General features: G+C 44.8%; 1 protein-coding gene across 5 annotated transcripts in view; it reads left to right on the top strand.

Moving 5' to 3' along the window:
* The window catches only part of LOC115169838 (ephrin type-B receptor 1), a 394,957-nt gene that overhangs the window by 247,357 nt on the left and 131,198 nt on the right, over positions 1-16,402 (top strand). For all 5 annotated transcript variants that reach the window (XM_029725852.1, XM_029725850.1, XM_029725847.1 and 2 more), the window contains exon 4: positions 5,099-5,254. In XM_029725852.1, coding sequence (XP_029581712.1) covers positions 5,099-5,254 — 156 coding nt within the window. The remainder of the gene's footprint in view (positions 1-5,098; positions 5,255-16,402) is intronic.

The following is a 16,402-nucleotide window of genomic DNA, read 5'->3' as shown; positions in this document are numbered from 1 at the left end:
AAAGATCTAGAAATAAATGTTGTTTTACATCTGCATTTTGAGCAGAAAGTCATTCATGTTAGTAGTCAATATCAACTAGGGATATCATGTCACTTCTCTGGAGTACAGAGCAAGCAGGCCTATATGGCCAATCTGTATGCAGCGGTGCTTACAGGATCGGCTGGAAAGCACGTCTGTTTGTAGCCTTTTTCTTCTTCACAAATATTCAAATAAATTTACCAGAAATGTTACATTTTCATCCCATAAGTAGGCCCTATTGAAGGCAGTGCAATGTTACAGCTATATTTAACCTATAGCCACAGTAGCCACCCAAGCTAGGCCTGAAATCTGAAAATTATCAAACAAAATCTCCAGGTAGCTTATTGTTCTGGCAATGATGCGTCCTTGAGCAGATTGCTGAATTGTATTTTATATGGATAATATAATCGTACTCTGTTTTTGCCAGGCAAAACAGGAGAACGTTTTAAAAGTGCTTTCTGATCACTAATCTGGATTAGCGCGCCTAACTGCTGATGACTGGTCTTTGGTCAAGAGTCAAGACACACAACTTTTTGGTTCTGAATTACAGGTTATATGTTTTTGAGACTATAATTTGGTGCAATACCATAGGCCTATGTTAGTCACCAGATCGAAATATAAATAATATATATACATAGAAAATATTTACCTTTTAATATATATTTCTCCCATTCAGTTTCACACTTGCGACCCCCAGGGGGTCGGGACCCCCTGTTTGAGAACCACTGGCCTACACAACACTATATTTATTGAACCTTTATTTAACTAAGAAAATTCCCTTGAAGATAGAAACCTCTTTTGCGAGGGGTTTTACTGGTAGTTTGTGGTGGGTGTGGCCAGTCTGTGTGTGTTTCTACTAGTTGGTGCTATGCTTGGTGGTTGAGGTGGTCTGTCTCTGTGTGTTGTGTGACCAGTGTGTTAGCCTCCTGTGTGTCTGTAAGGAATTCTGCTGGAGCTGGGCTACGTCTCCCTGTCAGAGGTATAACCACTGATCTATGGAATGTCTCCTTCTTATTTTCTCTCTTTCCTTATCTTTATGTCTGTCTCTATCTCGCCCCCTCAATCTTTCTCTCTTTATCTTCATAAAGAGTAGGTCTTCCACTGTTACTTGAGTATGTGCAGTAAATCTATCTCATTCTCTCTTCCTTTCACACTCTTCTTCTCTAATTATCTCTCTTTCTCTCACCCACTCTCATATCCCTGGTCTAACAGCCCATTTGAGATGCCAGTACAATGAGAGAGAGGACTCGTAAAAAATGTGAAATCTGCCTATTTAACGGCACCATAAACCAGATGCTCGCCTCAAAACCCTGCTTCTCTGTTCTTATATTAATGAAGCATAAAATATTTAATTCAATCTTAAAAGGCTGTTGATATAAAGGTCCAAAGGTTTCATCCGCCCCTCCGTTCTCTACCTTCATTCAACATTCTTTCACTGATTCTTTCCCATTCAGTTCATTCTGAGATGGTGTAGAGGGATGGTTCCTCACTCATACTGTAGTGGATAACTCTCAATTTCCCTTATGCTGTGTTCCGTGTACTATTGTACTGGTAGGGCTGGGAGGTATGCTGTGTTCTGTGTACTATTGTACTGGTAGGGCTGGTAGGTATGCTGTGTTCTGTGTACTATTGTACTGGTAGGGCTAGGAGGTATGCTGTGTTCTGTGTACTATTGTACTGGTAGGGCTAGGAGGTATGCTGTGTTCCGTGTACTATTGTACTGGTAGGGCTGGTAGGTATGCTGTGTTCTGTGTACTATTGTACTGGTAGGGCTAGGAGGTATGCTGTGTTCCGTGTACTATTGTAGTGGTAGGGCTGGGAGGTATGCTGTGTTCCGTGTACTATTGTACTGGTAGGGCTGGTAGGTATGCTGTGTTCCGTGTACTATTGTACTGGTAGGGCTAGGAGGTATGCTGTGTTCTGTGTACTATTGTACTGGTAGGGCTAGGAGGTATGCTGTGTTCCGTGTACTATTGTACTGGTAGGGCTGGTAGGTATGCTGTGTTCTGTGTACTATTGTACTGGTAGGGCTAGGAGGTATGCTGTGTTCCGTGTACTATTGTAGTGGTAGGGCTGGGAGGTATGCTGTGTTCCGTGTACTATTGTACTGGTAGGGCTGGTAGGTATGCTGTGTTCCCTGTACTATTGTACTGGTAGGGCTGGTAGGTATGCTGTGTTCTGTGTACTATTGTACTGGTAGGGCTAGGAGGTATGCTGTGTTCTGTGTACTATTGTACTAGTAGGGCTAGGAGGTATGCTGTGTTCCGTGTACTATTGTACTGGTAGGGCTGGTAGGTATGCTGTGTTCCGTGTACTATTGTACTGGTAGGGTTGAGAGGTATGCTGTGTTCTGTGTACTATTGTACTAGTAGGGCTAGGAGGTATGCTGTGTTCCGTGTACTATTGTACTGGTAGGGCTAGGAGGTATGCTGTGTTCTGTGTACTATTGTACTGGTAGGGCTGGTAGGTATGCTGTGTTCTGTGTACTATTGTACTGGTAGGGCTGGTAGGTATGCTGTGTTCTGTGTACTATTGTACTGGTAGGGCTAGGAGGTATGCTGTGTTCCGTGTACTATTGTACTGGTAGGGCTAGGAGGTATGCTGTGTTCTGTGTACTATTGTACTGGTAGGGCTGGTAGGTATGCTGTGTTCTGTGTACTATTGTACTGGTAGGGCTGGGAGGTATGCTGTGTTCTGTGTACTATTGTACTGGTAGGGCTGGTAGGTATGCTGTGTTCTGTGTACTATTGTACTGGTAGGGCTAGGAGGTATGCTGTGTTCCGTGTACTATTGTACTGGTAGGGCTAGGAGGTATGCTGTGTTCTGTGTACTATTGTACTGGTAGGGCTGGTAGGTATGCTGTGTTCTGTGTACTATTGTACTGGTAGGGCTGGTAGGTATGCTGTGTTCTGTGTACTATTGTACTGGTAGGGCTGGGAGGTATGCTGTGTTCTGTGTACCATTGTACTGGTAGGGCTGGGAGGTATGCTGTGTTCCGTGTACTATTGTACTGGTAGGGCTGGTAGGTATGCTGTGTTCTGTGTACTATTGTACTGGTAGGGCTGGGAGGTATGCTGTGTTCCGTGTACTATTGTACTGGTAGGGCTGGTAGGTATGCTGTGTTCTGTGTACTATTGTACTAGTAGGGCTGGTAGGTATGCTGTGTTCCGTGTACTATTGTACTGGTAGGGCTGGGAGGTATGCTGTGTTCCGTGTACTATTGTACTGGTAGGGCTGGGAGGTATGCTGTGTTCTGTGTACTATTGTACTGGTAGGGCTGGGAGGTATGCTGTGTTCTGTGTACTATTGTACTAGTAGGGCTGGAAGGTATGCTGTGTTCCGTGTACTATTGTACTAGTAGGGCTAGGAGGTATGCTGTGTTCCGTGTACTATTGTACTAGTAGGGCTAGGAGGTATGCTGTGTTCCGTGTACTATTGTACTGGTAGGGCTAGGAGGTATGCTGTGTTCCGTGTACTATTGTACTAGTAGGGCTAGGAGGTATGCTGTGTTCCGTGTACTATTGTACTGGTAGGGCTAGGAGGTAGACCTTTTCTGACTATGAGACCTGCTTCTGGGCCGTAGTTAAAGCCTCTAGGGCTCAGTTTTCCTGGCAAGGTTACATGATCAGGTAAAATTCCTGACCCTATATAGGAGGGATGGACTTCTACTTGTCTGTAGAATTTTGCTTCAGTAGGTTTCAATGGCATATCTTGATAGAGGTCCTGGTTGCTTTGTTGGTATGGAGGACAGATCCTCAGTCCTACTTTACATGTTCTAGTCCAAGGGTAGGCATTTAGATTCAGCCGAGGGCCGATTTCTGTTGTATCGGATGGTCGGGGGCCCGGAACATAATAATAATAATTTGTGCACTGCAAATTGACCACAACTAAGCCCAAAAATGAGATTGTATTTTAAAATAACCATAATTTCATATTGAGACACGATCACATATCTCTTTTTTCATTTGTCGGAATAATTGGGAACAGATTTCCTTAATTATACTCATTTTTCGCAAATTTGCCGACCTGTTTGGTGACCCCTGGTCTAGTTGTTGTGCTAGAAGGGATCTTTTAGATAAGGGCTAGATTATGTGGCTACTTTGATAGAGCTGGCTTGTCTATGGCGACCAAGCAATTTTTAAACTCCTTTTCAAAAACTCATTGGAAAGCCTAAGTCACGAAGCTACATTCGCCTCCCCCAGGCAAGCCATTACACTATTTTACTCCAGGACATAACCCCAGAAAGTGAGTGGCTTGTCCTGTTGAATTTATAGACCTACTTATTGTGGGTTGTAGCGCCTCTTTCACCCTACCCCTCTTTAACCCTACGAGGAAGCTATGAGGACGCTAGCTAAAATATTAGGCTTTCATCATAGTTAATATAGCACGTAAATCCCTCTCTTTTTCAGGACAGTCTCCCCTCCTTTTTTCTCATCCTTTTATTCTTGCAGGATTGCTGAAATGGATGTGATTATTGCCTGAGTTTAGGGACACAGTCATATCAGGAACAGTCATATTTTTCCTCCTCTCTCTCCCCGTTCCCAGAATGAATCTGCTACTGCTGAAGGAAGGGGAGTTATCACTGGAGATCAATGGGGCTGGATGCAGTCGCTTATAATAAACAGGGAGGGAGGGAGGGAGGGAGGGAGGGAGGGAGGGAGGGAGGGAGGGAGGGAGGGAGAGAGAGAGAGAGAGAGAGAGAGCGAGAGATACAAATTGTCAGACATCCATATAGCATCAGGGTCATTCCAGCAGTCTATTTAATCCTCAGCCTCACTACCACATGTTATGGATCACTCATCTGTTATACCATCTGTCCCTATGTAACCTGTCCCACAATACCATCCATGTCAACGCCAAGGTACAGTGCTAAGCTATTTTTACCTGTCAGCTTTTAAACAATACGACCATTTTGCTTCAGCATTTTCTAATGTATTTCGTCCCCTCTCCCACCACGTAAGTCAGTGCCTCAAGTCAAGCCAGGATGTGCACTGTGTACATGTATCAGCCTAAATACCATGCCTAAATACTTTGCATTATCTTAATGTCTAATATTGTTTGTCCTTCTCTCCCACTGTAGCCTGCCCCCCAGGGACATTCAAGTCGAGCCAGGGTCCAGGTCTGTGTCTGCAGTGCCCCTCCAACAGCCGCTCTGCAGCCGAGGCCGCCACTATCTGCGTCTGCCGCAACGGCTACTACCGTGGGGACGTAGACCAACCTGACATGCCCTGCACCAGTGAGTATCTTTATGGTACTTTTCCTCTGTACAGCCAGGCATAACCTGCAACAGTTCTATACTACTGTATATCTATATCTGAGTCTTCAACATCCCATGCACATACATATATACTCTTATGTAACCCTAGCCACTCCTTTTCCATATATTTACCGTATTCAGCCTCTGTGGGGTGAGTGAGGAAACAAGATGTATTAGTTATATACCTATGCTGACATATTACTTATACTGTATGTTACTGTATGTCAAACTTTGACATTATATCTAATGAGATATGTCTGAAGGAAGAGTGGGAAGTATACATCCGATGACTAATATGGATTTTCCAGGTGATGAGGCTGGGACATCAGATTGCCATGTAAGATTATGTCCTGGTCCTGTCCATATTTAGAACTTCTTCTGTAGTGGAGCAAGTCAAATCAAGTTGTACTTGTCACATGCCGAATACAATTGGTGGTAACTTTACCGTAAAATGCTTGCTTACAAGCTCTTCCCAATAATAAAGATAACATTGTAACTGTGACGGAGCTGGCCGTGCAAAGAAAATAGAGAAATCTGAAAAGAAAATAGAGAAAACTGATGGAAATCCCTTGAATTACATTAAGGGACATTTTTGTTCTCTGCTTCAGTTTGATCCTCCTGATGTAATGGAGGTGATGGAGATAATAGGTAACTTAAAGATATCAGCAGCAGGTCATGATGAGATTGGTGCCTCTTGGTGAAATCAGTGTCTTCCTTGATTACTGAGCCTCTAACATATATCTTCACAAAAACCAAGCAAACTCGTGTTGTTCCTAAAGATTTAAAAATTGCCAAATTTATCCCCCTCTATAAATCTGGGGATCCAAGATCTTTTACAAATTATCGCCCAATATCTGTACTACCATGTTTTTAAAATCCTAGAAAATATGTGTATAAGAGAATGTTGAAACAATTAAAATCAACACTGTACTCTATATGCACACCAATATGTTTTTTGTAAAAACTACTCCAAAGATATGACTATTGCAACTTGTGGATAACATTTTTACAGCCCTTAACAACAATGAATACGCTCTTGCCATCTTTTTAGATTTATCCAAAGCGTTTGACATGGTTGATCATGAAATATGACTTTCTAAATTGCATTATTGTGGTTTGCATGATTATACATATAATTGGCTATATAGTTATGTTTATGGTAGAGAACAATGTGTTTATGCAAATAGATGTGCATCTACAACAGCCAAGATATCCTGTGGCGTGCCACAGGGTTCGATAATTTGACCTTTGTTATTCCTAATCTATATTAATGACCTTGCTGCTATGTCGTCTACCGTGCTTCCTATTCTCTTTGCTGTTGATACCAATTACATTTGATCAAGTAATAATTTTGATTCACTAATTAATGAAGCCAATGCAGGCATGGCCACATTTTCTGAATGGTACCAGATAAAATATTATCTTGAAATGTAAAAAAATCCAACTTTAATGTATTCACTAGTAAGAATAAGAAATATTGTAAAAAAAGAGGCAGAATCTCAGTAGGTGGGAATAAAATGGAACAAGTCACATCCACTAGATTCCTCTAAGTTTTAATTGATGAAAAGTTATCATGGAAAGATCATATTCAATTTGTCTGCAGCAAAGTGATGAAATCTGTTGTTTCATCAGAAAGATGAGTGGTTTGGTTGATCAGGCTTGCTTCCTAACTCTATACTATAGCTTAATTTACCCATATCTCATTTAGTCTAATATTGTCTGGGCCAGTACATATGCCTCCTACCTACACAAATTACTATAAATACATTTGCAAGACTAGCCACCTCCTCTAATTACCTGGCTCCATCTGCATCTTTGTTTAAGAAGATCAATATCCTGTCTATTTACTACGTTAATGTACGCCAATTATGTGTTTTCATCTTGTCACGTCTTTCTTCGTCGGAGGACGATATAGCGAAATCGTCGTCCGAAAAGGTGGACCAATATGCAGCAGAGTTGGTGTTCATTTTCTTAATTTATTAACAAACGTTGAACACGGAAAAACAAGAAAACAATAAGCACGACAAATGACAGTTTTGCAGGCTAACAAAACACGCAATGCAAAAACAATCTCCCACAAATACAAGACAAACACACCCAACTAATATAGGACTTCCAATCAAAGGCAACACCAAACAGCTGCCTTCAATTGGAAGTCCACCCCAATTAACTCAACATAGAAACACACTCACTAGACTACACATAGAAATACATAAACATAGACCATAACTCAAAACCCGGAAATAATAAATCAAACACCCTCCTAACTAACACACCACCCTGAACCACATAAAACAAATACCCTCTGCCACGTCCTGACCAAACTACAATAACAATTAACCCTTATACTGGCCAGGACGTGACACATCTACAAATACTCATACCTCCCAGACAGTTTACCTAAAATCAGCAATGGATTCTTCCAGGTAAATTCTGAAATCCATCTATATAACACAAGAAACTGCGGTAACCTTCACCCTCCCCACTGCTGCACCTCACATTGTCAATTCTCTATCAAATACAGAGGTACCATACTCCGGAATTCTTATCTTCACATTTCCAAAACATCTTCATCCCTCAATAACTTCAAGCAAAGACTAGGGGTCAGCCTGATGAACCAAACTACTCAGTAATCTCCTCCATATAGCCTAACTCTCACACACTCACATGCACACACATTTTAACAAAACACATAACAGTTGAAGTTGGAAGTTTACATACACCTTAGCCAAATACATTTAAACTCAGTTTTTCACAATTCCTTACATTTAATCCTAGTAAAAATGTCCTGTCTTAGGTCAGTTAGGATCACCACTTTATTTTAAGAATGTGAAATGTCAGAATAACAGTAGAGAGAATTATTTATTTCAGCTTTTATTTCTTTCATCACATTCCCAGTGGGTCAGAAGTTTACATACACTCAATTAGTATTTGGTAGCATTGCCTTTAAATTATTTAACTTGGGTCAAACGTTTTGAGTAGCCTTCCACAAGCTTCCCACAATAAGTTGGGTGAATTTTGGCCCATTCCTCTTGACAGAGCTGGTGTAACTGAGTCAGGTTTGTAGGCCTCCTTGCTCGCACACGCTTTTTCAGTTCTGCCCACAACTTTTCTATAGGATTGAGGTCAGGGCTTTGTGATGGCCACTCCAATACCTTGACTTTGTTGTCCTTAAGCCATTTTGCCACAACTTTGGAAGTATGCTTGGGGTCATTGTCCATTTGGAAGACCCATTTGCAACCAAGCTTTAATTTCCTGACTGATGTCTTGAAATGTTGCTTCAATATTTCCAAATAATATTCCATCCTCATGATGCCATGTATTTTGTGAAGTGCACCAGTCCCTCCTGCAGCAAAGCATCCCCACAACATGATGCTGCCACCCCCATGCTTCACGGTTGGAAAGGTGTTCTTCGGCTTGCAAGCATCCCCCTTTATCCTCCAAACATAACGATAGTCATTATGGCCAAACAGTTCTATTTTTGTTTCATCAGACCAGAGGACATTTCTCCAAAAAGTACGATCTTTGTCCCCATGTGCAGTTGCAAACCATAGTCTGGCTTTTTTATAACGGTTTTGGAGTAGTGGCTTCTTCCTTACTGAGCGGCCTTTCAGGTTATGTCGATATAAGACTCGTTTTACTGTGGATATAGATACTTTTGTACCTGTTTCTTCCAGCATCTTCAAAAGGTCCGTTGCTGTTGTTCTGGGATTTTATTGCACTTTTCGCACCAAAGTACGTTCATCTCTAGGAGACTGAACGCGTCTCCTTCCTGAGCGGTATGACTGCTGCGTGGTCCCATGGCGTACTATTGTTTGTACAGATGAACGTGGTACCTTCAGGCATTTGGAAATTGCTCCCAAGGATGAACCAGACTTGTGGAGGTCTACATTTTTTTGGGCTGATTTCTTTTGATTTTCCCATGTTGTCAAGTAAAGAGGCACTGAGTTTGATGGTAGGCCTTGAAATACATCCACAGGTACACATACAATTGACTCAAATGATGTCAATTAGCCTATTAGAAGCTTCTAAAGCCATGACATCATTTTCTGGAATTTCCCAAGCTGTTTAAAGGCACAGTCAACTTAGTGTATGTAAACTTCTGACCCACTGGAATTGTGATATAGTGAATTATAAGTGAAATAATCTGTCTGGAAACAATCGTTGGAAAAATTACTTGTGTCATGCACAAAGTAGACGTCCTAACCAACTTGCCAAAACTATAGTTTTTTAACAAGAAATTTGTGAAGTGGTTGAAAAACGAGTTTTATTGACTCCAACCTAAGTGTATGTACACTTCCGACTTCAACTGTATATATTTACCAAAAGAAGATATGGGGGATTGGAAATAATGCAGACAATTACATTGACAATTACAATATTAAGCTGATCCACCCCTAAAAAAATAAAAAATAAAAAAGATTCCAGGGAGTGGGAGAGGTTAGGGCTGAGAGAGGGCAAGAGACCAGGGAGTAGGAGATGTTAGGTCTGAGAGAGGGTAAGAGACCAGGGAGTAGGAGAAGTTAGGGCTGAGAGAGGGTAAGAGACCAGTGAGTAGGAGAGGTTAGGGCTGAGAGAGGGCAAGAGACCAGGGAGTAGGAGAAGTTAGGGCTGAGAGAGGGCAAGAGACCAGGGAGTAGGAGAAGTTAGGGCTGAGAGAGGGCAAGAGACCAGGGAGTAGGAGAAGTTAGGGCTGAGAGAGGGTAAGAGACCAGGGAGTAGGAGATGTTAGGTCTGAGAGAGGGTAAGAGACCAGGGAGTAGGAGAAGTTAGGGCTGAGAGAGGGTAAGAGACCAGTGAGTAGGAGAGGTTAGGGCTGAGAGAGGGCAAGAGACCAGGGAGTAGGAGAAGTTAGGGCTGAGAGAGGGTAAGAGACCAGGGAGTAGGAGATGTTAGGGCTGAGAGAGGGCAAGAGACCAGGGAGTAGGAGATGTTAGGGCTGAGAGAGGGCAAGAGACCAGGGAGTAGGAGAAGTTAGGGCTGAGAGAGGGTAAGAGACCAGGGAGTAGGAGATGTTAGGTCTGAGAGAGGGTAAGAGACCAGGGAGTAGGAGAGGTTAGGGCTGAGAGAGGGTATGAGACCAGGGAGTAGGAGAAGTTAGGGCTGAGAGAGGGTAAGAGACCAGTGAGTAGGAGAGGTTAGGGCTGAGAGAGGGCAAGAGACCAGGGAGTAGGAGAAGTTAGGGCTGAGAGAGGGTAAGAGACCAGGGAGTAGGAGAAGTTAGGGCTGAGAGAGGGTAAGAGACCAGGGAGTAGGAGAAGTTAGGGCTGAGAGTGGGTAAGAGACCAGGGAGTAGGAGAGGTTAGGGCTGAGAGAGGGTATGAGACCAGGGAGTAGGAGAAGTTAGGTCTGAGAGAGGGTAAGAGACCAGGGAGTAGGAGAGGTTAGGGCTGAGAGAGGGCAAGAGACCAGGGAGTAGGAGAAGTTAGGTCTGAGAGAGGGTAAGAGACCAGGGAGTAGGAGATGTTAGGTCTGAGAGAGGGTAAGAGACCAGGGAGTAGGAGAAGTTAGGGCTGAGAGAGGGTAAGAGACCAGTGAGTAGGAGAGGTTAGGGCTGAGAGAGGGCAAGAGACCAGGGAGTAGGAGAGGTTAGGGCTGAGAGAGGGTAAGAGACCAGGGAGTAGGAGAAGTTAGGGCTGAGAGAGGGTAAGAGACCAGTGAGTAGGAGAGGTTAGGGCTGAGAGAGGGCAAGAGACCAGGGAGTAGGAGAAGTTAGGGCTGAGAGAGGGCAAGAGACCAGGGAGTAGGAGAAGTTAGGGCTGAGAGAGGGCAAGAGACCAGGGAGTAGGAGAAGTTAGGGCTGAGAGAGGGTAAGAGACCAGGGAGTAGGAGATGTTAGGGCTGAGAGAGGGCAAGAGACCAGGGAGTAGGAGATGTTAGGGCTGAGAGAGGGCAAGAGACCAGGGAGTAGGAGAAGTTAGGGCTGAGAGAGGGTAAGAGACCAGGGAGTAGGAGATGTTAGGTCTGAGAGAGGGTAAGAGACCAGGGAGTAGGAGAGGTTAGGGCTGAGAGAGGGTATGAGACCAGGGAGTAGGAGAAGTTAGGGCTGAGAGTGGGTAAGAGACCAGGGAGTAGGAGAAGTTAGGGCTGAAAGAGGGTAAGAGACCAGTGAGTAGGAGAGGTTAGGGCTGAGAGAGGGCAAGAGACCAGGGAGTAGGAGAAGTTAGGGCTGAGAGAGGGTAAGAGACCAGGGAGTAGGAGAAGTTAGGGCTGAGAGAGGGTAAGAGACCAGGGAGTAGGAGAAGTTAGGGCTGAGAGAGGGTAAGAGACCAGGGAGTAGGAGAAGTTAGGGCTGAGAGAGGGTAAGAGACCAGGGAGTAGGAGAAGTTAGGGCTGAGAGAGGGTATGAGACCAGGGAGTAGGAGAAGTTAGGGCTGAGAGTGGGTAAGAGACCAGGGAGTAGGAGAAGTTAGGGCTGAGAGAGGGTAAGAGACCAGGGAGTAGGAGAGGTTAGGGCTGAGAGAGGGTATGAGACCAGGGAGTAGGAGAAGTTAGGGCTGAGAGTGGGTAAGAGACCAGGGAGTAGGAGAAGTTAGGGCTGAGAGAGGGTAAGAGACCAGGGAGTAGGAGAGGTTAGGGCTGAGAGAGGATAAGAGACCAGGGAGTGGGAGAGGTTAGGGCTGAGTGAGGGTAAGAGACCAGGGAGTAGGAGAGGTTGGGGCTGAGAGAGGGTAAGAGACCAGGGAATGGGAGAGGTTAGGGCTGCGCAAGGGTAAGAGACCAGGGAGTAGGAGAAGTTAGGGCTGAGAGAGGGTAAGAGGCCAGGGAGTAGGAGAAGTTAGGGCTGAGAGAAGGTAAGAGACCAGGGAGTAGGAGAAGTTACGGCTGAGAGAGGGTAAGAGACCAGGGAGTAGGAGAAGTTAGGGCTGAGAGAGGGTAAGAGACCAGGGAGTAGGAGAAGTTAGGGCTGAGAGAGGGTAAGAGACCAGGGAGTAGGAGAAGTTAGGGCTGAGAGAGGGCAAGAGACCAGGGAGTAGGTGAAGTTAGGGCTGAGAGAGGGTAAGAGACCAGGGAGTGGGAGAGGTTAGGGCTGAGTGAGGGTAAGAGACCAGGGAGTGGGAGAGGTTAGGGCTGAGCAAGGGTAAGAGACCAGGGAGTAGCCGACTAGGTGGATACGTGTATCTGCTAAATGACAACAATTTAAGTCACAAAATCAAACAATTAAAATGTTTAAGTGAAGATGCATTGAATGCAATAAAATGCTGTCTTTACAGTAACACTAGAGGAATAAAATACACAAAAATTGAACTATATACAGGGAGTATTAATACCAGATCAATGTGCAGAGGTACGAGGTATTTCAGCTAGGTATGTACATGAAGGCAGGGTAAGGTGATTAGGCATCAGGATAGATAATAAGTGTAAGTATGTGTGTGTGTATTTAGCAGGGGAGGCTGCTGAGGGGAGGACGGCACATAATAATGGCTGGAACGGAGCAAATGGAATGGCATCGGACACATGGAAACCATCTATTTTATACCATTCCGCCTATTACCACGAGCCCGTCCTCCCCAATTAAGGTGCCACCAACCTCCTGTGTTATGTGTGTGTGTGCACGTATGTAGTGAATGTGGTATGTGTGAGTGAGTGTGTATATATAGTCTAGGGTGTGTGCAAGATAGAGTCAGGGCAGATCGTTCGGGTACCATTAATTGACTATTTAGCAGTCTTATGGCTTGGGAGTAGAAGCTGTCTTGGAACCTGTTGGTCCGAGAGCCAATTCTCCGGTACCATTTGCCGGACGGTAGCAGAGTGAACAGTCTATGGCTTGGGGGGCTGGAGTCTTTTTCGGGCTTTCCTCTGACTGCCTGATATAGAGGCCCTGGATGGTAGGGAGCTCAGCCACATTGGTGTACTGGCTATCCACACCACCCTCTGTAGCGCTTTGCGGTCAAGAGCAGTACATTTGCCATACCAAGCGGTGATGCAGCTAGTCAAGATGCTCTCAATGGTGCAGCAATAGAACTTTTTGAGGATCCGTGGGCCCATGTCAAATCTTTTCAGCCTCCTGAGGGGGAAGAGGTGCTGCCTTGCCCTCTTCACGACTGTGCAGGTGTGTGTGGACTATGTTAAGTCCTTAGTGATGTGGACGCCAAGGAACTTGAAGCTCTTGACCCTCTCCACAACAGCTCCATCAATGTGGATGGGGACATGCTCTCCCCTCTTTCTCCTATAGTCCATGATCAGCTCCTTGGTCTTACTGACATCGAGGGAGAGGTTGTTGTCCTGGCACCACACTGCCAAGTCTCTGACCTTCTTCCTGCAGGGTGACTCATCGCCGTCGGTGATCAGGCCTACAACCGTCTTGTCGTCAGCAAAACTTGATCAGGAAGTACAGGAGAAGGCCAAGCAGGAGGTGTTGTTGCCGACCCTCACCACCTGGGGCCAGCCCGTCACGAAGTGAATAGATGACATAGATCTTCCTCTACTGCAGCCCACAGTCCTCATTATACTGATAGACAAAGCAGACACACCAGCTAGCCTCCATACATACACTATATTGGGGAGCCAATAAGCCTATTTATGCCATCATACTTATCTAAACATGTATTAAAACAATATGCTAAGCTCTTCACAAGTCCCTGCCGACACACAATTATAGCGGAGAAGAACACTGAAGCCCCAAAACGCTTGTTTACTTCGGGATTCAAATGCCTCTGCAGAGGGCTTTAATGGTCTACACTCACATGCACTCGCACACACCCACACACCCACACACACACACACACACACACACACACACACTGGCCCTAATGCCTTGGGAGAGGATCTAATTAATAGTTATCCAACTCCTCACTACTTCTCAACAGCATCACTGGAGCTACAATATCATTATTTGTCTGGTTGTGTATTTATTTTATCTTCACTTATTCATAAAGGCCTAAGCTAATTGGATCAGAGACAGGGTGTAGTGTCCAGTTTTGTTCCCCTTGTCTGGCTGGTGCTACCAGAGCTGTCAGTGTGTGTTACAGCATACTGTAGGTGTATGTACAGTGCATTCGAAAGGTATTCAGACCCCTTGACTTTTTCCAAATGTTGTTACATTACAACCTCTTTCCCTCATCAATCTACACACAATACCCCATAATGAGAAAGCAAAAACAGGTTTTTTGAAATTTCGTAAAATAAGTATTAAGTATTCCGAACCTTTACATAAGTATTCAGGCCCTTTACTCAGTACTTTGTTGAAGCACCTTTGGCAGTGATTACAGCCTCAAGTCTTCGTGGGTATGACGCTACAAGCTTGGCACACCTGTATTTGGAGAGTTTCTCCCATTCTTCTCTGCAGATCCTCTCAAGTTCTGTCAGGTTGGATGGATAGTGACGCTGCACAGCTATTTTCAGATCTCTCCAGAGATGTCTCCCTGTCCCTGCCACTGAAAAACATCCCACAGCCTGAAGCTGCCCGCATCATACCTCACCGTAGGGATGGTGCCAGGTTTCCTCCATATGTAACGCTTGGCATTCAGTCCAAAGAGTTCCATCTTGGTTTCATCAGACCAGACCATCTTGTTTCTCATGGTCTGAGAGTCCGTTAGGTGCCTTTTGGCAAACTCCAAGCGGGCTGTCATGTGTCTTTTACTGAGGAGTGGCAACCGTCTGTCCACTCAACCATAAAGGCCTGATTGGTGGAGTGCTGCAGAGATGGTTGTCCTTCTGGAAGGTTCTCCCATCTACAGAGAGGAACTCTGGAGCTCTGTCAGAGTCACCATCGGGTTCTTGGTCACATCCCTCACCAAGGCCCTTCTCCTCCGATTGCTCAGTTTGGCCGGGTGGCCAGCTCTAGGAAGAGTCTTGGTGGTTCCAAACTTCTTCCATTTAATAATGATGGAGGCCACTGTGTTCTTGGGGACCATCAATGGTACCCTTCCCCAGATATGTGCCTTGACACAATCCTGTCTCGGAGCTCTACGGACAATTCCTTCGACCTCATGGCTTGGATTTTGCTCTGAAATAGACAGGTGTGTCACTTTCCAAATCATGTCCAATCAGTTGAATTTACCACAGGTGGACTCCAATCATGTTGTAGAAACATCTCAAGGATGATCAATGGAAACAGGATGGACCTGAGCTCAATTTTGAGTCTCATAGCAAAGGGTCTGAATACTTATGTAAATAAGGTAGTTTATTTTTATTTTTTTCAATACATTTGCAAAAATTTCTAAAAACCTTATTTCACTTTGTCATTATGGGATATTGTGTGTAGATTGATGAGGGAAAACATTTCATTCATTTTGGAATAAGGCTGTAACGTAACAAAATGTGGAAAAAGGAAAGGGGTCTGAATACTTTCTGAATGCACTGTATGTCAACAGCCTTCTGCTCTCCCGAGGCTCTGTTTCAAACAACGTCGCTCTCCTCATTTCCTCTTCCTCTAGGGGAGGGCGCCAAACCCTCTGTCTCCCAGCACGAGGCCCACTAACCTTGGCTCCGCTACCCGCTACTGGTTGCTTTTGGGACAGGCTCGCGCCACTCAACTCTCCCCTCTTCCTACCCACCGCCAGGCTTTCACCAGCCTTACCCCAGTTCCCTCACAATGGGCTTAGCCAGGGATAGCCTGCCTGCTGGGTTCACGGGACCCCTCTCTGTATGGGGGAAAGAGGTAGACTGACAGGCTGGTCGGTAATTGGCGTGAGTCAGTTGGAGTCGGCCAGTGGAACTGTTGCTGATTAGTCCATTGGGGAGAGATGAGATACAGAGATGGAGGGGAATAGGGGAGAAGCATGCTGTGGCTCCACTGTGTGAAGATGGAGGGAAATTGAGAAATGAAGTAGCGTGGTTGGGCTTATGGAGAGATGCAAAGACACAGTGAGTAGTACTGTGCTACAGTTATGGAGAGAAATGCAGAGGGTCTGCTTGTGAGTTAACAACTACTCTAGGGAGTTAGTAGAGATGTACAATATGTTCAATATGTTTAATATGTTCACTTAGAAAAAAGGGTTCCAAAAGGGTACTTTGCTGTCCGCCATAGGAGAACCCTTTTTGGTTCCAGGTAGAACTCTTTTGGGTTCCATGTAGAACTCTGGGTTCTACATGAAACTCAAAAGGGTTCTACCTGGAACCAAAAGGGTTCTTCAAATGGTTTTCCTATGGGGACAGCCGAAGAGCCCTTTTAGGTTCGAGATT

The sequence above is a fragment of the Salmo trutta genome, chromosome 31 (assembly GCF_901001165.1).
Source record: "Salmo trutta chromosome 31, fSalTru1.1, whole genome shotgun sequence".
NCBI lineage: Eukaryota > Metazoa > Chordata > Actinopteri > Salmoniformes > Salmonidae > Salmo > Salmo trutta.
The sequence above is the reverse complement of the archived record's forward strand: the minus strand, read 5'-3'. Positions and strand labels throughout refer to the sequence as shown.